Source organism: Dromaius novaehollandiae, chromosome 7 (genome assembly GCF_036370855.1).
Source record: "Dromaius novaehollandiae isolate bDroNov1 chromosome 7, bDroNov1.hap1, whole genome shotgun sequence".
NCBI classification, from domain to species: Eukaryota; Metazoa; Chordata; class Aves; order Casuariiformes; family Dromaiidae; genus Dromaius; species Dromaius novaehollandiae.
Window position 1 is genome coordinate 27,001,306 of NC_088104.1, and position 24,618 is coordinate 27,025,923.

General features: G+C 40.0%; 1 protein-coding gene across 1 annotated transcript in view; it reads right to left on the bottom strand.

The window, feature by feature from the left end:
* Positions 1-175: 175 nt before the first annotated feature.
* The window catches only part of TTN (titin), a 246,515-nt gene continuing 222,072 nt past the window's right edge, over positions 176-24,618 (bottom strand). Inside the window, 27 exon segments of the mRNA XM_064515504.1 lie at positions 176-1,462; positions 1,599-1,892; positions 2,885-3,038; positions 3,125-9,072; positions 9,193-9,786; positions 9,878-10,183; positions 10,278-10,853; positions 11,082-11,381; positions 11,474-11,779; positions 11,922-12,506; positions 12,626-12,928; positions 13,214-13,516; positions 13,979-14,278; positions 14,397-14,684; positions 14,795-15,388; positions 15,674-15,955; positions 16,057-16,362; positions 16,649-16,954; positions 17,062-17,361; positions 17,482-17,772; positions 17,872-18,177; positions 18,258-18,560; positions 18,655-20,721; positions 20,799-21,098; positions 21,185-21,472; positions 22,396-22,692; positions 22,807-24,573. Coding sequence (XP_064371574.1) covers positions 1,164-1,462; positions 1,599-1,892; positions 2,885-3,038; positions 3,125-9,072; positions 9,193-9,786; positions 9,878-10,183; positions 10,278-10,853; positions 11,082-11,381; positions 11,474-11,779; positions 11,922-12,506; positions 12,626-12,928; positions 13,214-13,516; positions 13,979-14,278; positions 14,397-14,684; positions 14,795-15,388; positions 15,674-15,955; positions 16,057-16,362; positions 16,649-16,954; positions 17,062-17,361; positions 17,482-17,772; positions 17,872-18,177; positions 18,258-18,560; positions 18,655-20,721; positions 20,799-21,098; positions 21,185-21,472; positions 22,396-22,692; positions 22,807-24,573 — 17,963 coding nt within the window. The 3' untranslated portion in view covers positions 176-1,163.

Consider the following 24,618-nt stretch of genomic DNA (forward strand, 5'->3'; position numbering starts at 1 on the left):
TTATTATCAGCTAAGCCCTTGCTGGCAGATGGCTGGATTTTCAACACTTCACTATCCAGTTTACATCAGAGAATTGCAGTTCTGCCCTGTCTTTTCTTTCACCAACTCAGTTTCTGTAATGTAGTGTAGAACCTATAAAACCAGAGCATAATAAATAAATAGCAACAGATTTTAAGGTGCTATAGCATGCTTTATTTCAAATGAACAACACTATCTCAAGGAGGTTCAACAGCTAACAATAAAATTTATTACTACATTAGAAGAACTAAAGCAAATTGAAGTGCCGGGTGGTATTTGATGTTATAACAACAGCTTGTTTTCAAACTGTGGTTCATTGCTTAGTTGCCCAGAAGTGACTAATAGATGTCTAATACTACCACACAAACTCTCAATCACTGCACCCTACGAACCTCCACGAGTTGGTACTGCTGCTGCACTTGAGAACCTAAATGGCTTTGTTGATTAAGGGGATGGCCAGGTGATGTTACTTTTTTAAAAGCTATTCAGGCAGTCAATGTGCCAGAAACAGTACACAAATAGTGGGTGAACAAAGTGCTGGCCGCTTGCGCTTTGTCCAAAAATTGTCAGTCAGTCATGGAAATTATAATATGACATAATCAGATCCAATGTAAAGCATTAAAGTAGTGCTTACAGGAGGGTAATTGCAAACATTACCAATGCCTTACATTTCTGATTCAACATAAATATTTGTGCATGTATGAAATACTATGCACAGTATCATCTCTTAGGTGTAGGTAATCTTCAACAGGGAGCCTCTCTACCTGTTGAGGCATTCTTAGACATCAACAATGAGTTGAGGCACAAAAATTAGTTAAATATTGAGCAGGATATTCGCTTCCTAGGAAACTTTCTCCTATCAACGGATAGTTCCAAAAGTTACATTTCAAAATGTCATAAAATAATGGTAGAAAATGCCATAACCGTTAACTTCGGCTATATACAGTATGTACATGTCAGTGAAAAAAGTGTTTAAAATTCATAGGTCAATAATGACTATAAGTCATAACGTATATCTTTGGACTTTGTCTCATTCAGGTAGGTACAAAAATATTTTTTTTTTTATATATTTACAGATCAGATATTTCAGTCCATAGATGAATCACTTGTAAAAAGACAAGTGTAAATAATACTGATCAAGCTCTCTAAATTGATCGAATATTAATATTCACAGTGGCAGAATCGGTACCAAATTCATTTCCTAAGTTCAGGGTATAAAGTCCACCGTCGTTCTTCTGGACATCCATGATGATCAGCGTGGTTAGATCTTCACTGGTTTCGATGTGGAATCTGCCTTGCTGGTCCTGACTGGTAATTTTTCTCCCTCTGCAATACCATGTTATTTCAGGAGCAGGTTCACCCGAAAATGCACAAGATACTGTGAGAACCTTTCCTTCCTCAATGCTGATATCAGATGGTAGAGCTTCAATTTTGGGTGGTACTCCTTTTTCAAAACAGGAGAAGAAATATCAAGTTAGTCTACTTTCACTAAGACCTTTTGCCATGCAGCAGGGTTATTCTGAGGACTACTTCAGGATATTATTTGAAACACTAACTCTACCAGTAATTGTATTGCTCACCTCTCAGACCTGATTTAAGCATTTTACTAGTTGAACTCTCCAGTTGAGTCATACTAGATTTCCCCATAATACTGCTGGAGCTCATCTCTACAAAGGATTCTTTCATGGAGGACATGCTTTTGGCAGACATGCTTGCAAATTTCATTTCAGTCATGCTGCTACTGCTGAAACTGCTGAATGAAGCCTCTTGTTTAGAAGAAGCCATTTGAAGGGCCTGAGAAGAAAAACTTTCCTGCATGCTTGCATCGCCACTTGTCTTCAATACTACCTCTTTTGGAGGTTCTTCAATTAGAGCTGTGGAGCATCGCAAACATAGAAGGAAAAACCAATAACGACACATTAACCAAGGAAGTCATGCAGTTCTATATGGTTAACTTTAAAGAAATGACGAGATGGCAAAGTTTGCTTTCAATGGAAAACTGCAGTGGAGCATAAAATTGTTTCCAACCATTTGGTTCAAGATGTCCAAATCACCAACAATTTTCAAAGGAAACAAGTAGGAAATGGAACTGTTATTAGTGTATGACATGTATGAGCTTGAGGGAAAAACACATGTAAGAAGAGCTATTTAAATGTCCTGCTATTCCCTCAGTGTCTGACTGCCACTCTGATTTGAAACAGGTCATTAGACAACATTTCCTATTAGAACCATTACTTAGAATTACACATTGAGAAATTGCGTGTATGTGTGTGTTCAGTTCATATTTGTAGAAGCTGTGAAACATTTACGAGTTCTTACAAACATGATATTGGAAATTCTCTGTTTCGCTGCATAGTTCTGTAGCTATCTAAGGCAGCAGAAACCATCAATCACTGCAGCTTTCCTTTAAACGTAAGCACAGACATATAAAAGCAAACATAGCAACTCCTTGATGCTGGGAACTGATGTACAGCCAATAAAGTACTAAACCCAGTTTAGTTATGGTTAAGTTACCACAACAGTTTTTAACTATAGGATTACTTTGTTTTACTGGAACAGATCGTGCTAGTAATTGAGGAAGAGTAATCACCAGCAACAAGGACTTAATAACAGGGTCATCCTAAAAGGAATTCTCATAGCCTTCTGTTGACACTCATTGTGAAGGAATCTATGTGCTTTTTGTATAGGTGTTATGAGGATTTCTAATGCTGTTTATTTTTAGTTCTTTAGATACAAGAGAAATAGAAACTTGTCAAAATACATAAATCAACATTACCAGTGAATTTTATCATTAGCCATTCTACTAAACACACCACAGCAGAGAGTCCTGATTAGTGCAAACACGAGACCCAGAGAGCAAACTTACGGAGTACAGTCAAGGATGCTGTAGCAGAACACTGCCCATGATAATTTTTAGCTTTGACTGTGTATTTTCCAGTGTCACTCACTGCAGCATTTTGAATCTCAAGAGAATATATGTTTTTAGAGCGAGTTACTCTGATGTGAGATGAAACAGCAATCTGAAGAAGGAAAAAAAATATTTTATTACGATCAGTTTTATCAAGAATTCCAATTTTTCCAGTCAGTATATTAAATAATTACTTACAGGTTGATTATTCTTAAACCACTCAATTTCAGGAGAAGGATCCCCAGAGACTTCACAGGTGAGTAATACATCTTGTCCTTCATTAACATTTTGAGACTTAGGTTGCATGATAAATGATGGTTCATTGGAATGTTCTTTAGAAAAGGTTAGATCGTACTGGCATTTAATGATGCCTTCATCAGTTTTACCTTCACAGGTGAGTATACCTTCATCTTTATGACTAGCTTTTTTGATAGTTAGAGTGTGATCACTTCCAGAAACACCATATCTGTAATCATCTGAATTTCTTAGTTCCATTCCATTCAGCACCCATTTTACTTCAGAGGCACCAGGAATGTTGGCTTTCAAGGTAACTTTCTGCCCTTTGGACAATGTCATTTGAGTTGAAGAAGCTTTAATTTCTGCCTTTAATTGTTTGACATCTTCAGTAACAACTGACTTCTTAATGACTTCTTGAACTGCTGCTTTTTCTTCTGTTGCCACTGCTGATTTCTTCTGGGTAGAAACTGTAAGTGCCTCAGCCTCTTTCTGAACTGATTTATGAGTTTCAGATACACCTCTTACCTGGGAATGGATATTTTTAAATACTTGGCCAGTAAACTGGAAGTTAGTTTTTGAAACACCTCCTTCCCCAGTGATTTCACAGGTGTATTCTCCTTTGTCAGATTCTGTAAGCTCATGGATTTTGAGTTCATAGGTGCCATCGGCTGCATAATGAAACTTGAAATGATCGTCTTCTTTCAGTTTTTTGCCATCCTTGTACCAAGCCACTTCTCTGACACTTAAAACACTGCTTTCAACTGCACATGCTAACTTTACCTTATCTCCAAGTGTTTCTGCTTTCAGCTGCTGTTTTATCTTGGGGGGAGAAGCAGTTGGTAATTTTACTTTCTCTGTTGGTACGCTTTTGTCTTCAGGTGGTGACTTTGCTTTTGGAGGAGTGCTGGTGGGTTCGGGAGATTTCACTCGTTTAGGAGACTTAACTGGCTCTGGAGACTTTACACGAGGCTCAGGAGATTTGATTCTTGGAGGTGATATAATTGTTTTTTCAGGAATTTTTGTTCTTTGAATGGTCAAAGTGAAGTGCGCTTCCTGTCTTCCTTCAGAGTTTTCCACCACAACAGTGTAACTTCCTTCATCTGACATCTGGACCAAAGAAATTTCAAAGGTGGACTTGTACTGTGTTCGTGTTACTTGGAAGCGCCTTGAAGAAACAATAGGTTGACCCGCACGGAGCCATGTTATTACTGGTGCTGGTTCACCATCCACATCACAGGAAAATCTTGCAGTCTCCCCTTCAGAAACTGTGATTGACCGTGGTTTTGTTAGTATTGCTGCTGGCAGAGTGCTTTTAAATGCCTTGTGTACAGTCCTCTCTTCCAATGACTTTTCTTCAGCTGCAGTTATTTTCTCTTCAGAAGAAGCATGGTGTTCATATGATAAAAGTGATTCTCTTGTTGCTGACATTTCTGATTTGACCTCTCTTATTGAGGAACTTGCTTCTGTAGCAGATGCTTTCTTAAATGAGGAGACTGCATATGCCTCTGTTTTTGTCAAGTCAGGTAAAATTGATCTTGGTACTTCTTCGTCTCGGCGCTGAGAAGAGTAAGTAGTGTAATCTCCTCCTGTAACATCTAATGTTGCATAATCAGAACATTCCCCTTTGTAGTTTGTGCACACAGCCCGGTATGTTCCACTGTCATCAATATGGCAGTCAAGAATCTCCAGAGTTAACACACCACTGGTATTAGTAAAATGTATCTTACTGCTCTCCTGGATTTCAATACCATTATGGTACCACTTCACTTCAGCAGTTGGCTTTGACTGGACATTTAGAATGAACCTAGTATTATGGCCACATGGCACCCGGTGTGAGCGCATTCTCAGGGTGATGCGAGGAGCATGGTCAAGGGTGAAAGGCTGTTGAGTCAGAACTTCATATTTCCTTTCCATAGTTTTCTGAGTTTTCAAAGCAGATTTCATGGACTCGTATCTAGAAAATATATCAAATCTCGCCATCCTCTCAAACCGAGAGAGTGATCTTTCACTAGAAACTGGGCTAGGTGAGCGTGGTCGAGTTCTCTCTGGTGTTGGGGATCTTCTCTCAGTTTCTTCAGGGGGCCGTGACCGAGGTTGAATTAATTCAGATACTGGGCGCATCAGCTCAATGTAAGTTGGAGAAAGAGATCTTCTTCTCCTTAGTAATCTAGAGGGAGGTGAAAATTCCCTGTGAACATGTTGCACCATTTCTATCTCTTCTTCTTCTTCTGATGTGATCTCCATTATTTCTCTTTCCCTCCTTCTCCTAAGTCTACTCTTCTCCTCCTCTGCCATATATTCAAGCTCACTCCTGTATTCAGAGAGTCGTTGAGCAGTGCCAGCTGGACGGAGCAATTCTTCATCTTCTCTTTCATCTATTATTCTTTGCTTTTGTTTTGGTGGTCTGTAGGCAGCCCTGTCATGGCGCTGACGAAGCTCTGCATAGCTTGCACTGGTTTCAGCTTTAGTTGGGATGTGATAGCTTGAATACCTCATCTCTCTTTTTCGTTCCTCCTCTGAACTGACCTGTGCTCCTTCACTGGAATACCGAAGTGCAGACAGTTCAAAGCGTGGGGGGCTTCTACTTGGAGGGGAGGCAGAAAAGCCTAACTCAAGCTCTTCTTCAAGGCGTAGTCTTTCCTCTTCAGTTCTCTTCATGGCTAAATAGTCATCAATAGGCAGGAGTAACTCCTCATCAGACAAGTCACCAAGGGATCGTCTTCTTGGTCTATAGTAAAACTCATAATCTGGTGATGGAGTACGCCGACGTGCTGGTCTCACAGTTTCAAGATCATCTTGTGTTAGCTTTGGTATGCGCCATTTAGGCTTATACTGATCAGTAATGCGTGGCAGTGGCATCACATAGAATTGCTCCCACCTGGAAAGGCGTATGCGTTTCTGGCGTTTCTGAACAATTCTCTCAAGTTTTCCTGGCATTTCATACTGGTCTCGCAGTCTCTTGTACCACTTCATATCTGACAGAGGCACAAAGTGTTTAATGTTCTGATCTTCCTCAAGAGTAGTACGCACATGTTTGCGAGGCTCTGGGACTTCATACGGCATACGAAGTCTCCTTTCTTCCTTCTTTTCTTCTTTCTTAATCTCATATTCACCTTTGACAGTCTTAGTGCTAACAGCTGGTTTATATAATATAGCAGCTTCTCTGAGAGCCTCTTGTGCAGTTTGTGTCAATGGAACGGCTTCAGTCCCAGAAAGGATTTCTGCCATTCTTAGAGTCTTGTCAATTTGTCTTTGTACATGCTTCTCCCGTTCTTCCTCTGTCTTGTACTCACGCTTGACATATTTCAAGCGTTCAACTTTAAGGTAAGCCTGACAGCTTGTAGATCCAGCACTGTTTGTAGCAGTAACTCTGTAATAACCACTGTCTTCTGGTAAAGTATCCCTGATGTGTAAAGCATAGTAATCTAAACCTTCATGAATTATATCAAAGTTAGGGCCAAAGGACAGAGGCTGACCATCTTTCTCCCATTTCAGTGTTGGTTTTGGTACACCAGATACCCTGATCTCAAAACTGACATTTTGTCCTTCTTGACATTCTGCGTTTGCCAGCAGTCTTTTAAACATTGGCCTTAGTGTGGCATCTGCTGGAGGTGGATGTGGAATCACCGTCAGCTTAGCTTTGCAACTGTCTTCTCCATATTTGTTGCGTGCCACAATACTGTACTCAGCATCGTCCTCTTCAGTGACATTATTGATGATGAGTTGGTAAAGACCCTTGTCTGATTCAAAAGTATACTTTCTATCATCATCACCAGGTTTGATTTTCTGGCCTGATTTGAACCATGTTAAGCGAGGTTCTGGGTGGACTGTTATAGTTACTCCAAACCTGACATTTTCTCCAACATATGCAGTGCGATTATACAAAGGCAGAGTAAATTCTGGTGGACGTTCTAGTAGTCTCATAGTATCAACTCGGCGCCTCACTTTCCTAACAGTTCTACGTCTGTAGTACTCAGAAATTTCTCTCACACCTTTAACAAAAAGTTCAGCGTAAGAGCTGTCTTCACCATAGTCATTTACTACCTTGCATCTGTAGGTACCATCATCTGATTTAGAAACATCTTTGACATACATGGTTGCCACACCTTCTTCATATTTGATTTCATATTTCTCATTGCTCTCTAATTGCCTCATACCGAAGTACCAGGTGACTTGTGTGGACTGATCATAGTTTTCAATCTTACACACATATTTGGCGTGCCCTCCTTCTTCTACAGCAGTATGCATTATCTGCCCAGCAATGGGACCAATGTCAATTGGTGCAACTTTAACTTTAGCCACTGTTACCCCTTTCTGAGATCTAATTGCACCTCCACAGGAAATGCGGGCTACTGACACTACTGTGTTCCATTCCTTCTTTACTAGAGTTTGGTAGTAACGTCTGTGTCTTAATGTCTTGATGACTTTAGTGCTGGTCTTCTCGGTCTTCTGTTTCAGCCACATGTGGTTAAGTGCTTCAGCAGCTGTCATCCGAGCTTTTCTTTCCTTCACTAGTAGGCGATCAATGAAGTCCATGGCCTCAATGCTTATGTCTTTGAATGCTTCATCATCAAAGTTGTATTCAGCATTTAGGATATTTTCAATAACTTGTTGGTTTGTTTCAGCAATGAAAGGATTAATACCACTGAGGAGTATATATACTAGAGCACCAACTGACCACATGTCAGTAGCTGTGCTGACCAAATCATGATGATGTATTTCAGGCCCATAATATTCAGGAGAAGTGAACTGGAGTCTAAAGCTGTCTCCAGGCTTCAGCTGCCTGGCTTGACCAAATTCAACGATTTTAACTACTGAGCTTCTTCTTGTGAAATAAATAATATTGTCTGGTCTAATATCAAAATGTCCAATGCTGTGACGATGTAAAAATTCTAGTGCATCACAGACCTGGCGTATGTAACTTACTATTTCCCTTTCATTCAGTTCGAATGAAGCTGTGCTAATTCTTTCAAAGATGTCAACTCCAGATATGAACTCAAAGATCATGACCAGTTCTTCTAGACTTTCAAATGATTCATGAAGATACAGAATATTTCGGTGCCTAGCAATGTTTAGAATGGAAATTTCTTTCTTTACTAAAACTTGGTCAGCACCCTTTACTTTGACAAACTTGGCCAGGTAAGTCTTTTTTGAAACAGCCTCAACACAGCGGTGTGCAACTCCAAACTGCCCACGTCCAAGCTCTTCTGCAATCATATATTTGTCATAGAGCTCCTTTGTAGAATAGTGAGCTGCTTTAGCTGTTGTGACTTCTCTGGTCTCATCAACTTCTTCATCATAGTTCATTACTCTGGTCTTATCTTCCTTTGTCATAATTGGGTCGGTAGGTTCAGAAGGCTGGCTTTGTCCAAATTTGTTTTCTGCAATTACACGGAACTGGTAGGTGGTCTTACCAAACAGATTGACCACTGTGTATCGTGTATCACGAGCTTGTGCAACCCGAATCCATCTCTCTGCTGTTGTAGCACGTTTCTCAATAATGTAGTTTATGATTCTGCTTCCACCATCAGTAGCTGGTTCATTCCAGGTTAAGTTGACTGAATCCCTTGAAACGTCAGTTACCTTCAGACCTCTTGGTGGATCTGGCACATCAGCCACATCTAATTCAACTGTTTTTTGATCAATGCCAAATCTGTTTTTGGCACAAACGATGTAAAAACCTGCATCCTTTCTGTCAACACCATTTGGGAAAACAAGAGAGGTGAATGAGCGTGTAACAATGACTTGGTAGTGTCCATTAGTATCGATAAGGTCTTGTCCCTTCTGCCATGTGATCACTGGGTGAGGCTTGCCACTGAATGGAATCTTGATGCTCACTACTTCCCCTCGGAGGGCATGAACAGCTCCCATGCCTTCCAGGTTTTTGGGCAAATGAATCTTTGCAGGAACTGGAATAGAAAGAGAAAGAATAAAAAAATCAGTAAAACAATACCTGAGAAGAGCATCAACAGTCTAAATATTCAAAGCTTGAAAAGAATTTGTTGTAGGCATCAAGACCCTTTATTCACCTTCAACGTCCAAAGAGGCAGTGCCAGACACAGATCCTCCCTGGTTGGTGGCTCTAACTTGATATACTGTGGCATCATCATCCGTTACATTTGTGATGATCAGCTGGTGATACCCACCCTTGAATTCTTGTATCTTGATCTTTTCACCATCTGGCATGATTTCTTTACCTTGTCTGTACCACTTAACAATAGGCTTAGGATGACCAGTGACTTTGCAGACAAATGTGGCATTAGCTTGAAATTTCACATTCAGATTTCTTAGTTCTTCTTTGAAATGTGGAGCTTGAATTGGTATATCAGATTTTGGAATGACTGGTTGTGATATTTCACTCCACTCACTTTCACCACCTAGATTTTCACATTTTACGCGGAACTCATACTCAAGACCTTCAATAAGATCTTTCACAGAATAGACAGTTTCACGAATTTCATCTGTTGTTACTGAAATCCACTTGTTTTGTTTTTTCTCACGCTTTTCAAGATAATAAGTTCTAATCTTTGCACCTCCATCACTTGCAGGCGGTTTCCATGAGACAACACAAGAGTCCTTTGTAACAGCACTTGCTACCGGCTGACCAGGTTGTCCTGGTTTTTCTGTAAAGAATAAAAAGATTCAAAATTTCAAGTGAGCTTGCCTTAGTAAATGCGCGAGCATACAGAAATGAATATTCTCATGTCTGCTTACCAAATGGAGGCTTCATAACAACAATTGATGAAACCTCTAGTGCTTCACTAATGCCATATGTATTCTGAGCAGAAACACGGAAGTAATAGGCTGCATTTTCAGTTAGGTTAACAATTCTACAGGTTGTGCCTGAAATGCTTGAAGATACAAGTTGCCATTCTGCTCCTTCCTTGGCTTCGCGTTTCTCTATAATGTAATTTGTTATCATAGAACCTCCATCATCTTCTGGTGGTTTCCAACTAATTACCACAGAGTTCTTCAGTATAGACTCAATAACAATTGGCCCTACTGGTTTATCTGGCTTATCTGTAAGAAAGAAAAAGAAATACATTTTTAGTTCTTTAGCTAGTAAGTATTTCAGAAAATATTCCACAAAGATACTAAAAATAAAGTCAATTACCTTGTATTTCCACATTAAGTACAGTGTCAACTGTTCCAAATGTGTTACTGAGTTGCACTTTGTACTTCCCAGCATGAGTCTTGTGCTGGACATCCTTAATAGCAAGGTGAGTATAATGCTCTGTGTTCTCGATACTAACAGTTTCTGATCCTCTCAAAGGTTTGTTGCCATAGAACCAAGTTATTGCTGGCACTGGTCGGCCAATATACACAACATGAAGGCGAAGGGTGCCACCTGCACCTGCATAGTATTTCTCTTTCAGTGGGAAGCCAGGGTGGAACTGAGGAGGGGCCTGCAATAATAACTTGCCACTCGTTTCAATTTCTCCGACATCATTGGTAGCCATACAAGTATAGAGCCCTTCATCCTCTTGTTCATCTGTTATTACTGTCAGTGTATGGTTACGTCCATCAGATGACATTTTGTATTTTCGGCTTTGCACCAGTTCTTTGCCAAAGCGATACCATTTAATATCAGGAAGAGGTCTCCCAACAATTTGGCATGTCAACTGAGCTGCTTCACCCAGTTTAGTTGTAACATCCTGCATTTCTTTTCTTATGGCTGGTGCTTCTCCAGCTGTGACAAAGACAGGTAAAAAAAATGGTGATTACTATGAAATTTTCCTTGATTACTGTATTACTGGTATTTAATCCTCATTTATACTTGTTTCTCTTTTACCTGCAGCATTGTGCTTTAGGACAGTCATGTTAGCAAATAACATATAAAGCAAACAGCATTTTGAGTGCAGCACCACAGTTTATAACATCTAAATCACAGGAAATACTACAATATATTTGTGCTTACATGTTAGCTTAGTTTTCACTGCCATAGCAGTCCTTCGAGGTCTGCTGAGGCCAGTCTGATTTTCTGCAAAAACACGGAATTCATATTCTGTAGCTTCTAATAAACCTCCTACTGTAAACTGCCTGTCCTTGATGCGTTCTTTATTGCATTTCTTCCAGGTGCTTTCTCCAGACTGGCGATACTCAACCCAGTAGCCAAGGATCTCTTTGCCACCATCGCTTTCAGGTCGTTCCCATTCTAAGGTAATGCTGTCCTTAAATACAGAGGTAATCTCAATTTCTCCAGGTTGGCTTGGCTTATCTGAAAATTACAATATTTACAGAAGTTAAATTTCTCTCCCTATGTCACTAAATTGTTCTTCAGAAGATCTGTTAATGCAAACATTTTCTTACCAAATGGATCCTTGCATACAACTGGTTCAGAAGCAGGACTTGCTTCACTTTCACCAATGTCATTTTGAGCAATGATACGGAATTGATATTCAGCATCTGGAACAAGTCCTGTGACTGTGTACATGGTAGTGGTGATATGAGTCTTGTTATGCCGGACCCATTTCTCTGTAGACGTCTCTTTGCGTTCAATGTAGTAGCCAATTACACGAGACCCACCATCATCTTTAGGTCTGGACCAGGATAAGTTAACAGAGCTCTTTGTCACATCAAGCACTTCAGGTGGGTTATTTGGAGGCTCTGGAGGATCTGTTAATAATGATAATAATAATTAGAATAATAGTAATAATAAGCACACAACATTAAAGCATTTGCATATTTGCACATTTAGAACTATAGTGTGCTAGTTAAACAGGGTATTTATTTCACCAAATCTAAAATGAAGACTTACTTAGAGGTGTTTTTGGTATGGCTGGTTCTTCAGATTTGAGAGGTTTGCTAATACCAAAGTGGTTTTCTGCAGAAACACGGAAGTGATATTCCACATTTTCTTTGAGGCCTTTCACCACTAATGATGTCCCTTTCACTCTAGAGTCAACGGTGTACCAGGCAGTCTTTGGTACTTCTCGTCTTTCGACAATATAACCTAGAATATCTGCACCACCATCATCTGTAGGAGGTCTCCAGCTTACTCTGACAGAGCGAGCTTGTATGTCATCATACTCAAGTGGTCCTTCTGGTGGATTTGGAATGCCAATCACTCTGACTTTAATATACGCAGCTTTTTTGCCACACTTGTTTTCAAGTGCCAAGTCGTAAGTGCCAGAATCTTCTCTTTCTGCATCTTTGATCACAAGTTCTGTGTGAGTGTCAGAAGTTGCAATCATGGCCCTCTTGCTGATGTCATGTCCTTCTTTTGTCCATTTGCATATTGGGATGGGCTTGCCCTTAATTGGTATTGTAAGTCTGATAACTCCACCTTGTCTCACCATAAGACCTTCTTGGTATTTTTCATCAAGTTCATAGTCAGGGTATTCTGTAAACAAAATCAACATGTCATGCTATCTCTATTTTACAGATGGTATCATACCTTCTTTAAGCAAAATACTTCTTTAGAACAACTTTCAATAAGAATTAAGACTTCAAATGTCTTACCAAGCATTTCTGTTATTTTGACTGTTCCTGGCACTTCAGCAGGTTCTCCTGGCCCACCAGCATTACAGGCTAACACGCGGAATCTGTACTCTGCACCCTGAGGGAGATGTGTCAAGGTATATTCACGAATCTTGGTTGGAGTGGTATTGCATTTGGTCCATTCAAACTGATCAACCTTCTGCATTTCAATTAAGTAGCCTGTAACTTTAGAACCACCTTCATCTTCTGGTGGACTCCAGGCCAGGGAAACAGATGTTCTTGTAGTATCAGTGACTCTTGGATTCTGAGGTTTACCTGGAGGAGCTGAAAGAGAAGATCAGATAGGATGGCAGGGTCTTTTTCTGGATATTTAACTGCTGCTACCCTGCAACGTACAATCCATATTTAATCAATGTAATGTTTATACAGGAAAATTTAAGAACAAAAGATTTTCAGTAATATTTTGCTTGGTTTTCTTCAGTCAGAATCTCCTCTGCTATTCATTAACATATCCAGATAAAATTTTCAAATAGTTAAACAGAGTAACTTTTTTATTAGTATCATCCCCTTCTGCCATAAAGTGCTCAAATTATATAGGGAATTACTTACCAATTGGATCTCTGGCAACAGCAGACTTGGAAGGACGGCTGGGTTTCCCAGGACCTCTGGCATTGATTGCTGTGACCCGGTGTTCATATTCTAATCCTTCAACCAATCCGGTGGAACGGTAACGAGTCATAGTGACTGGAACTTTATTTACACGTATCCATCTATCTGCTCTAACTTCTTTGCGTTCCACAATATAGCCAGATATCTGAGAGTCACCATCATCTTCTGGAGGATACCAAGTTAATGTCATGCCATCTCGAGACACATCAAACACTTCTGGAGTGCCGGGAGGACCGGGAATACCTGTAAAAACAAAACACAGAATTAGGGACGAAAGTGTCAAATGAATCTACACATTAATAGTATGCAACAAATTGTGAATTACAGAGACAATAATATCAACATCCTATCAGCAGCTATCAAAGTACTTTTCAAACGAGGTCAGTGAAATTACTCCTGTTTTTGTAATGGGAAAAGCAGTTTTCCAAGGCTAGTGGTACACCTGGGCATAAAATCCAAGTTTAGAGAGTTCCAGACCAGGTCTATGCAGTGCATCTATAATACCTATACAGAGCAATATATTTAGGTTTATGGATGGCATTTTTCTCCAGAAGTATAGCAAGACTACTATGCACCATAATGCATCACATTATTTGGTGAAAGAAGGTAATAACATCTAGAAAAATCTTATCTATGTGTGCATATATAAGCCCATATAAATTATTTTCTATAGAGAAATGAGAGTCAGGAAAAATTCAGACTTACGGATTTTGCTCCTGCATTCTATAATCTCAGACTGCAGGTAAGATCCAATTCCAAAGCGATTTGTAGCAGCCACACGGAAAACGTATTCTGCACCTTCAACAAGCCTAGTGAACTTAAACATTGTCCTGGTTACTGATTCTGAAACTGGTAGCCATCCAGGACGGTGAGCATCACGCTGTTCTACCACATAGCCACTAAGTGCAGCCCCACCATCCAGCTCAGGTGGCTCCCAGGAGATGGTTACATAGTTTGAATCAATTTCATCAATTCGGATAGGTCCAATAGGTGGTCCAGGTTTGTCTAGAAAGAAGAAAATTAAAAGACAACAAATTAATGCTGAGAAAAGGAATCATATTGCTGATGTGACAAAGTTCATGATGGAGAAAGATCATGAACAGCTATCTTAATAAATACTTACCAAGGATTATAACCTTTATTGTATCAGTAACTGTTCCAGTTGTGTTCTTTAGTTCAAGTGTGTACTCCCCAGTGTCATGTATGGTGGTCTCACGCACAGTTAATTTAGCCACTTTGGCAACAGTCTCTATTTTGATGCGTTCTGATTCTTTTAGTTTAGAACCAGCAAAGAACCAAGATGCGGCTGGAGGTGGTCGCCCCTCAATTGGTATAGCTAACTCAATTGGCCTGCCAGCAGGTATATGAATAGTCTTCTGAGGTATTCCAGCAAGGTCGATTGTTGGTAACACTACGAAAAGAAAAACACTGATATTTTAAATATCTATTTTATAAATATCACATTCATTTGTCATAATCCTCACCCTGTTGGTTTTTTTTTTTTTGGACAATGATACCTACCTTTTCGGTCTTGTACTGTCACTGATGTGACAATCTCTCGTGGTTCTGACACACCCTTCTGATTCTGTGCTCTGACTCTGAACAAGTACTGTTCACCTTCATTGAGAGAGATAATTGTATGTTCATAGACGGTAGACTTCAGTGTCACTACTTTCAACCACCTTTCTGTTCCAGCTTTGCTGGCCTCAATAACATAGCCAGTCAATCTGCTGCCACCATCATGTGGTGGCTTCTCCCATGCAAGAGTAACAGTTGATTTAGTGGTGTCAACCACTTCAAGTTTCTGTGGTACCATGGGAACATCAGATACTAGTACTGCATCAGAGGTTTCACAAGCTTCACCAATGCCATAAATATTTTCTGGCAGTACTCTGAAATAATACAGAGCTCCTTCTAGGAGGCCAGTAACTCTATAAAATGTCTTGCTGCATTTAGTAGTCACAGTCTTGTAAGCTCTCATGGAAGCTTCACGTTTCTCAATTATATAGTTGTTGACTGGGGCTCCACCATCAATGGTTGGAATATCCCAAGTAAGTGTCACAGAATCTTTTGATACTTCCTTAATTCTCACTGCAGCTGGTGGACCAGGTGTATCTAAAACAAAATCAGAAAAGATTATTTTTTCTTTTGGCTCCTTTCTTCTCTTGGCCAATGACTGACTTCTGCATAAAAAAGCCACCACTGTGTTTGACTTTCATAGGCTAGCATAGCTTTGGAAATTATGTACTTTCCTCTGTTTTAATTTGTTTTTCTTCCATCTCAAACATTTTCATGTTATTTAAGCTGCAAGCTTCTTTTGCAGTTAACTTTATTTCTTATTCTTGAGCATCATGCACTATGAGTGATGTAATACCAATATACAATTGTAGCAGTACTTACCATACACTTTTACAGAAATAGTTGCCGATTTTTTTCCTGATAGATTTTCAGCCTCAATGACATATTTTCCAGCATCGTACCGATTAACTTTGTCCACAAGAAGCAGAGTGTAGCTGTCTGTAGTATCAATAATAGCTCGACTTACAAGGTCAATACCCTGCTTGCTCCATGTAATTACTGGAGTAGGTCTGCCAGACACGGATACCATTAAGCGCAGGGAACCACCAGCTCTGACTGTAACTGTCTTCTTCAGATCATCAGCAAGCTCAAGCTCAGGTATTTCTGATGAATGGAGTAAGAAACATTAAATGAATTAATCTTTTAATAGTTTTAAATGAAAATATAATTCTTCCTTAAAAAAATATATCGAGTTTTAAAATTACCTATTCTTTCCACAGGTTCTATTTCTGCTGATGATTCACTAAATTCACTCATACCATTCACATTTGTAGCAGCAACTCTGAATTGGTATTTCTGGGTTGTTTTAAGACCAGTCACTGTGAATTCAGCATTCCTTAGAGTGGCAGTCGTATGTGGTCGGTACCACTGTTCAGTACCTTCTTCTTTCATTTCAAGAACATAGCCTAAGATGTCAGCACCACCGTCATATGTGGGCTTTGACCATGCTAAACTTATGCTGTGCTTAGTAGTATCCACAACTCTCAGAGCGGATGGGGGTGCAGGAGTATCTTTGAAACAGAAGAAAACACATTTCACATTGGTGCAGGGAACATTTTATAGTTAAAAAAACACCCTTAAATTTCTAAACAACTAATTCTAGGAAATGCATTTGAAATTAACTATAATGCTATAGTGAATATAATGCTAACTATAATTATTTTAAATTTTTTGCAATAGAAGCCAGTTCAGTTAACTCATGTATGCTTTTAGTTATCTTCGTTGAAGAGTCAGCTTGGGTTTATGCTACATTATTATAAATAAATACTAAAGTATATTTTAAATTTGGCAACTTACATGACGGTTCTTTGCATAACATGTATTGCGAAGCTTCACTAGGCTCGCTGTTTCCAGCAGCATTCACTGCAGTGACACGGAACTGATACTGGCTGCCTTCCATAAGACCAGTGACTTTCAGTCTAGTGTCATAAATAGTGTAATCTCTGTTCACCCGTGTCCAACGCAGACTTCTCTTTTCACGTTTGTCTACAAGATAGTCCCTAATCTCACTGCCGCCATCTGATTCCGGTTTTGTCCACTGAATAATGATATGTTCCTTGCCAACACTCACTTCTTCAGGAGCACCAGGCTGTGATGGGATAGCTGTTTTTTTTTAAAAGTTGAAAAACAATATTATTATTTTTCAAATTGTTTATCTATGACAAGTATTCCAAACATTCTGACACGCAACCAAAGGTAGTAACACTCACTGAAAGCATTTCTGGCAATGACAGGTTCTGTTTCAAGTGGAACGCCTGGCCCATATTTGTTGACCGCTCTCACACGGAAGATGTACTCATTATTCTTAATAAGTTTTGTTACCACACATGATAATGTTTGGCACTCAGCCTCAACAATAACCCAGTGAAGTCTGCTGGTTTCACGCCTTTCTACAATGTAGTGGGTGATAGGTGCCCCTCCATCTTCCTCAGGAATATTCCACGCCAGAGTACATTTCTCTTCTGTTACTCTGCTAACTGTGATTTTGCCTGCACATGGACCTGGTGAATCTGGGTAGAGATGAAAATAAGTACTGTTATTAGCAGCTAAGGAAAAGCTTCTCACTCTTGTTTAAAAGAATCGTTTTTTTAGTTATTTTAAATGTAATTATTTAATCACGGAATACATACCAAGGACTTTCACAAGAACAGAAATTTGCTTTGTCCCACTGGCATTTTTAACTGTTAGGGTATATTTTCCACTATCACTTCTGTCACAGAACTTGATAATTGCAATGGCTCGTCTGCTGGTGTATTGCAGAGAGATCTTCTCACAGAGATCCAATTCCCTGTCGCCTTTGGACCAGAAGACTTTTGGCTCTGGTTTCCCACCAATGGCTGCATCGAGAACAAGATCAGATCCAGCCCTAATGGTCACAATTTCTCCCTGCAGTCTGGCATCGAGTTCAGCCTTTGGTGGCGCTGTCATAAGGGAAAAGAGATTAAAAACAAATTACATGGCAGCAGTAAAAAATGGAAAACAGATAATGTTTTTAAATGTTTCAAATGAATATTTCTTACAGTATTCATCTTTGCAAATGACAGCACCAGTCGATTCAGATCCTTTGCTCATCACACCAGCAGCATTCTTTGCTAGTACACGGAATTCATATGCTTCACCTTCACTAAGAGCTGTCACAGTAAAGAAGTTTTCTGAGACAATGGTATAATTGCATTTCAGCCAGCGTCCATCACCAGATTCATTATATGGTTTGCGCTCTATAATATAACCAATAATTTTGCTTCCACCATCATAAAGTGGTGCTGACCAGCTCAGTGACACTGTAGATCTGGTGACATCTGTTACTTCTGGTCTTCCCGGTGGATCTGGAGAAAGAAAATACAAAATGAGAAATGCAGCTCTATTTTAGGTTAAATAATAAAAGAACTCCAAAAGTAATACTTACCAACTGGATTTTGAGCCACTACAGGTCTGGAAGCTTCACTAGCTTTGCTAACACCTGCAGCATTTAGGGCATAGGTTCTGAATTGATATTCCAGGCCTTCCACCAATCCTGTGACTTTGTAATTGCATTCACAGCATGGCACTTTGTTTTCCTTCACCCAAAGGATCGTGTTGCGCTCCTTCTTTTCAACCCAATATCCAATGACTTTGCTGCCACCGTCATGATATGGTTCCTCCCAGCGAATGGCCATGGCAGTTGCAGACACAGAATAGACTTCTGGCCTGGAGGGTGGGCTTGGTGGGACTATGTGCAAACAGGAGGGGAAGAAAATGTTAGCTATTACAAATTTTATGTCAGTCAGAAGGAAAAAGAACCTTGTAAAAGGTGTTTCACTTACCAAATGGATGCTCAGCAACTACTGTTTTTGATTCAAGGGGTTTACTGACACCAAATCTGTTTTCTGAGCTTACTCGGAAACTGTACTCTTGGTATTTTGTGAGATGAGTGACTTTGATCTGTGTACGTTTGACACTGGAATTTACCAGCTGCCATGCTGTTGTGCCAGATTCACGTTTCTCTACAATATAGTTTGTAATGTCGCTGCCACCATTATCTTCAGGTTCTTTCCAGGTCAATACACAGGATTCAGAAGAGACAGATGATATTTCAATTGGGCCAGTGACTGGGCCTGGCCTTCCTATGACTACCACTGTGACAGTAAATGTTTTTATACCAGCAGTGTTTTCAAGTGTCAGGTAGTATTTGCCAGAGTCACCTCTCATACTGTCCTTAACAGTCAGTGTGGTTCTGTCTTTTGTTGTCTTGATGGCCACTCTCTCTGTTTCCTTCAGCCTCATCTCCTCAAGTTTCCAAGTCACTTTTGGAGCTGGGCGTCCACTAATTGGTATATCAATAGTAAAGGTGCTTCCAGCCTTGCAAGTTATAAGCTGTCTGCTTATTTCACTGAGATCTGCTGTTGGTTCAATCTGTGGCTCCTTAATAATAACAGAAGAGAAAGCTTCTCTGGGCTCACTGTAGCCAGCATCATTCTTTGCCTTGACCCGGAACTCATACTCGTTGTTCTCCATAAGGCCTTCAACAGTGAAAGTAAGCTGTTTGGTTTGGCCAGCTTCAATCCAGTAGTCAGATCCTTTTTGTTTCATCTCAAGAAGGTATCCAGTTACACGGCTACCACCATCATGGTCAGGTTTAAGCCAGGCTAGTACTACAGAAGATTTGGTAGTATCAACAATATCTAGCCTCTTAGGTGGAGCGGGTTCTTCGGTGGCTACAACTGGTTCTGTTAATTCACAGGGTTCACCTACACCATATTCATTTTCTGCTGACACTCGGTAGTAGTATGGCATGCCTTCTGCAAGATCAGTGACCTTAAAGATTTGTCGAGTGCATTTTGAACTCACTACTTGCCAGCTACGACGGCTTGCTTCCCGTTTTTCCACAATGTAGTGATGGATACGTGAACCTCCATCCAAAACAGGAGCATCCCACATTAAAGTAATAGATCCTCGGGTCACATCTTTAAATGTAATAGGACCTGGTGGACCAGGAGTGTCCAAAACCTTGACAGTAAATGCAATAGACTTACTTCCACTGTTGTTTTCTACGGTAAAGACATACTTGCCAGCATCATTTCTATTGCATTCCTCCACAGTCAATGTGCTGAATGAATCAGTTGTTTGAATATCAGCACGCAAGCTAAGATTTGCATCTGCTTTGGACCACACAGCAGTAGGAACAGGTCGTCCAGAGAAGGCAATAAAAAGACGAATGCTTGCACCTGCTCTGACAATGTGAGTCTGCTTGAAGTTTGCATCAATGTCAATTTCAGGTGCAGAAAGCCTGTCCACTGTTTGGATTGTAGCAGGAACTTCACAGCTTTCTCCTTTGCCAGCACCATTGACAGCACTAACTCTGAATTTATAGTGTTCTCCTGCCTCCAAGTCAACGACAGTATATTTAGTAGCAAGAACAGTCTCTGCATTGACTTTCTGCCATGCTCCTAAGTCAGCTTTGCACATCTCAATGATGTACCCAATTATTTCCATGCCTCCATCAAAAACTGGTTTGGTCCACTCTAAGCTTACGCTGGTCTTTGATGTATCTGTCACCTTTACAACATTAGGAGCACTTGGTGGGCTGACTGGTTCTCTACATTTAATCAGCTTTGATACATCACTCGGTGGTCCAACTCCTGCAGCATTTTCAGCCATGACATGGAATTCGTACTCATTGCCTTCAATAAGGCCAGTTACTCTGTATCTTGTCTCAGCAATGGGCCTCTTACTGGATACTTTAACCCAGCGCATGCTCTTCTTTTCTCTCCTTTCTAGAATATATTCATTTATCTCACTTCCACCATCTGATTTTGGTCTTGCCCATGTGAGTGTGATACTGTCTCCTGTTACATTGGTAGGCTCTGGAGTTCCTGGTGCATCAGGAAGAGCTAAAAGAGAAAAAAATCATTAGAAAAATGAGATGGTAAGTCTACAGTTACTTCTACAGAATGAGGTGGAAACTTACTGTAAGGTATTTGTGCTATAACTGGATCAGACTCCAATGGTCTGCCAACACCAAATTTGTTTGCTGCAGAGACACGGAACTGGTACTCGTTGCCTTTGATTAATTTAAGTGCAGTGTAGCTGCAAGCTTCACACTTATCTTCAACTAATGCCCATGCAATCCTGCTGGTTTCACGTTTTTCAATTATGTAGTGGGTAACAGTAGCACAACCATCATTAGCTGGAGGCTCCCACCATAATGTCACTTTTTCTCCGGTAATATTTGTGAATCGTATTGGTCCACCAACTTTTCCTGGTGTATCTGCAAAATTAGAGGTTCAGAATTATAATTTGCTGGCACTTAGAATAAAATACTATTTCAAAACAGCATGATGTTTGGTGCAGTACCTTGCACTCTGAATGTAATATCTTCTCGTTTAGTGCCTGAGGCATTTTTGGCTTCTACTGTGTATACACCACGATGGTCCCGGGTAGCATCTCTAATGAAGATTGTGCTATATCCAATAGCTGTAGTTATTTCTATATTCATCATCTTCTCAATCTCCTTACCATCCTTAAACCATGTCACCTGAGGTACTGGACGTCCTTTGATTAGAGCTTTAAGTCTAATGCTTTCTCCAGCTTTAACAGTAAGGCCTTCAAAGTGCTCAGGGCCAAATTCAATTGTTGGAGCAACTAAAAAAAGAAAACAAAGAAACATAAATCAGTTCCCATAGAGCTAAGTATTTGTTCCTGACACTCTTTTAAAATAGTTATTATAAAAGATTGTTACACAGAATTCTTTCCCACAGAAAATGATATTCTCTAAAAAACAATTATTATATAAACTATAAACTTACTTTTCATGTTAGCACACAGTGCATCGTATTACAAAGCTGAAAGACTTCCATATACTACACTGCTGCTGCTACACTATGTCAAGCTACCTGAGGCAAATTTTCACTTCTAAATTATTTAGTTCATCAGAATATTACACCATCTGTGACTTTCTTCCAGCTTTGCTGCTGCTGTTTATTCAACACGGATGTAGAGTGTCGTGCCTCTCAGCAAAGGTATTTGGAGTCTCTGGTTTCCCTGGTCAGGCTGAAATTACTGCGAGCACCTTCCTGATGTTCACAATCATTAGAAACTTTTTTCTGATTCAAAAAGAAAAACTACAGGGCTGCTATCCATAATAAGCTTGCCAAGCCTCAGAGTATCTGATGTGAACTGTCACCTTTGCCACAAGGTAGCAAAATCATAACTAAATTTTAATATAAAAACATACATGCTGCACAATTTCAAGACATGTTTTGATTTCCACTAAATCTCAGCAGACAAAAATGTAGTAGCAAGGCAAAAAGAAGAAGTCTAATAATATGTTGAAAGAAAAATTACTGCCTTACTCAAATACAGCATCTGATTACATGTGTCTGCTCGATTCTGGTCTTAAATTTAGCCTTTCCCACCTTGGGGTACACAGAGAAATGAGTCTGAGTTGACTGGAAGGGCAGTCATGCATTCTTTTCGCAGCTGGCCTCACACCTCCCATCAGTACAGCCAGAAACTCTATCTGGCTTCAGTACCCAGATACAAGCATATTAAGAAACGATTCTTACTGCTTTCGTCTCTGGTCATGATATAGCCTGAGGACTGTGAAGGTGGGCTGATTGTTCCGACAGCATTTCTTGCAAGCACTCTGAACTCATACCGGTCACCTGAGCTGAGTCCTGTAACTGTATATTGGCATTCACTGACATCAGTAAAGTTACATCTGAGCCAACGGTCTTCGCTTCCCTGCCGTTTCTCAATGCTGTAGGCCACAATCTTACTGCCTCCATCGCGCAGTGGGGCAGTCCATTTAAGAGTGACTGTTTCCCTGGTGACATCAATATAATCAGGAGTACCAGGTGGGTCTGAAAGGAAAATAATTGTGTTAAGATGTATTTTTACTACAGTTTTCTTATTACTGCTCACCATAGTCCACAACACCAGAATTTTCTTGGCTAAGTGATTGATCATTCACTCACCTACTGGAGATACTGCCAAAGTAAATTTGCTTGGCTCGCTAGCTCGGCTTAGACCTGCAGTGTTTTCAGCATATACTTGGAACTGGTAATCCAGGCCCTCAAGCAATCCGGTAATCCTGTATTCTCTGCTAGATATTGATGCAACATTAACTTTCTGCCACAAAATGCTGTTTCTTTCTTTCTTTTCAACATGATATCCAATAATCTCTGAACCGCCATCATAAGCAGGAGCATCCCAAGATATGGTCATTCCATCAGCAGTTACATTGTATACAACAGGCTTGCCTGGTGCACCTGGCGGTCTAAACTGGTGTTTTGCCACAACATCTGCTGAGACAAGAGGTGGGCTCACTCCATATCTGTTTTCTGCACGAACTCTAAACTGATATTCAGTGTCTTTAACGAGGTTTGGTACTTTGAAAGTTGTTCTAGCAGCGCTTGAACACACCAGCTTCCAGTTGATTTGTGAAGTTTCTCTCTTCTCAATACTGTAGCCAGTAATTTCTCCTCCTCCATCATCTTCAGGAGCTTCCCATGACAAAACAACACTATCTGCTTTGATTTCATCTAGTCTTAAAGGTCCTTTTGGCTTAGATGGAGGGCCAAGAGTTATAACTGTGATTGTAAATGTTTTTCTGGAGATCACATTATCAAGAATTAACGTATACTTGCCACCATGCTCCTTTTTCACATTCTTGATGCTTAAGCTTATCTTGTTTTCAGTTTTCTTGAAACGAAGCTGTTCAGTTTCTTTAAGAGGGAGGTTGTCCTTCAGCCAGCTCATCGATGGCTTAGGTTTACCTTTATAGGGCAATTCAATATGCAGATTATGTCCAATTCTTACAGCAATTTGACCTCCAGGAATATCAGAAAGGTCAGCCTCAGGTGTTATTGTATATTCTTTCACTGTAATGGGTCCAACAGTAACACCATCACTCATGCCTTTTTCATTTTTGGCAAATACTCTGAATTCTATGACAGAAAGCTCCTTAAGTTTTTCAACTTCAAACTCACAGCTCTTGCTTGTACCTGCGTATGTCCATTCTTTTTCTTCCTGCAGTTTCTTTTCAATAACATAGTCAGATATAATGCTACCACCATCATAGTCAGGTTTGCTCCACTGCAATTTAACAGAGGTCTTTGTAGAATCTTTCATGGCCAGGTCTTTTACAGGTCCAGGTATGTCTGCAGCTTTCACTGGTTCTGAAGTCTCACAAGGTTCACCCAGTCCAATTTCATTTTCTGCAAGAACACGGAAGAAGAATGCGGTCTTCTCTGACAAGTTAGTTAGCTTAAAGGTGGTATGAGCACACTTTGTTGTTACGGTAGACCAGGCTCTCTTTGTAGCATCTCTTTTTTCAACAACATAATTTGTTATTTCAGAACCACCGTTAATGAGTGGTGGCTCCCATACCAGTGTAACTGTGCCACGAGAAACATGCTTAAGCTGCAGTTTCTGGCAGGCAGATGGTGTGTCAAGTACTTTTACATTCACAAATGATGATTTTGGTTCTCCAACTCCATTTTCAATTGTAAGAACATATTTTCCTGTGTCATTTCGGGTAACTTGAGGAATAGTGAGTAATGTAGATGATTCTGTGTTCTGGATGATATATCTTTCATCAATCCCAAGATTCTTGTCATCCTTTCTCCATGTGACAGTTGGAGGAGGTCTTCCTTTGAATGGAATCATTATTTGCACATCTTCACCTGCTTTAGCAATGATAGAGGTTCTGAGAGCAACATCCAGATCAATCTCTGGTGCCACTGTGGGAGTAAATAATGAAAATGAGTAATACATACTTGAAATGT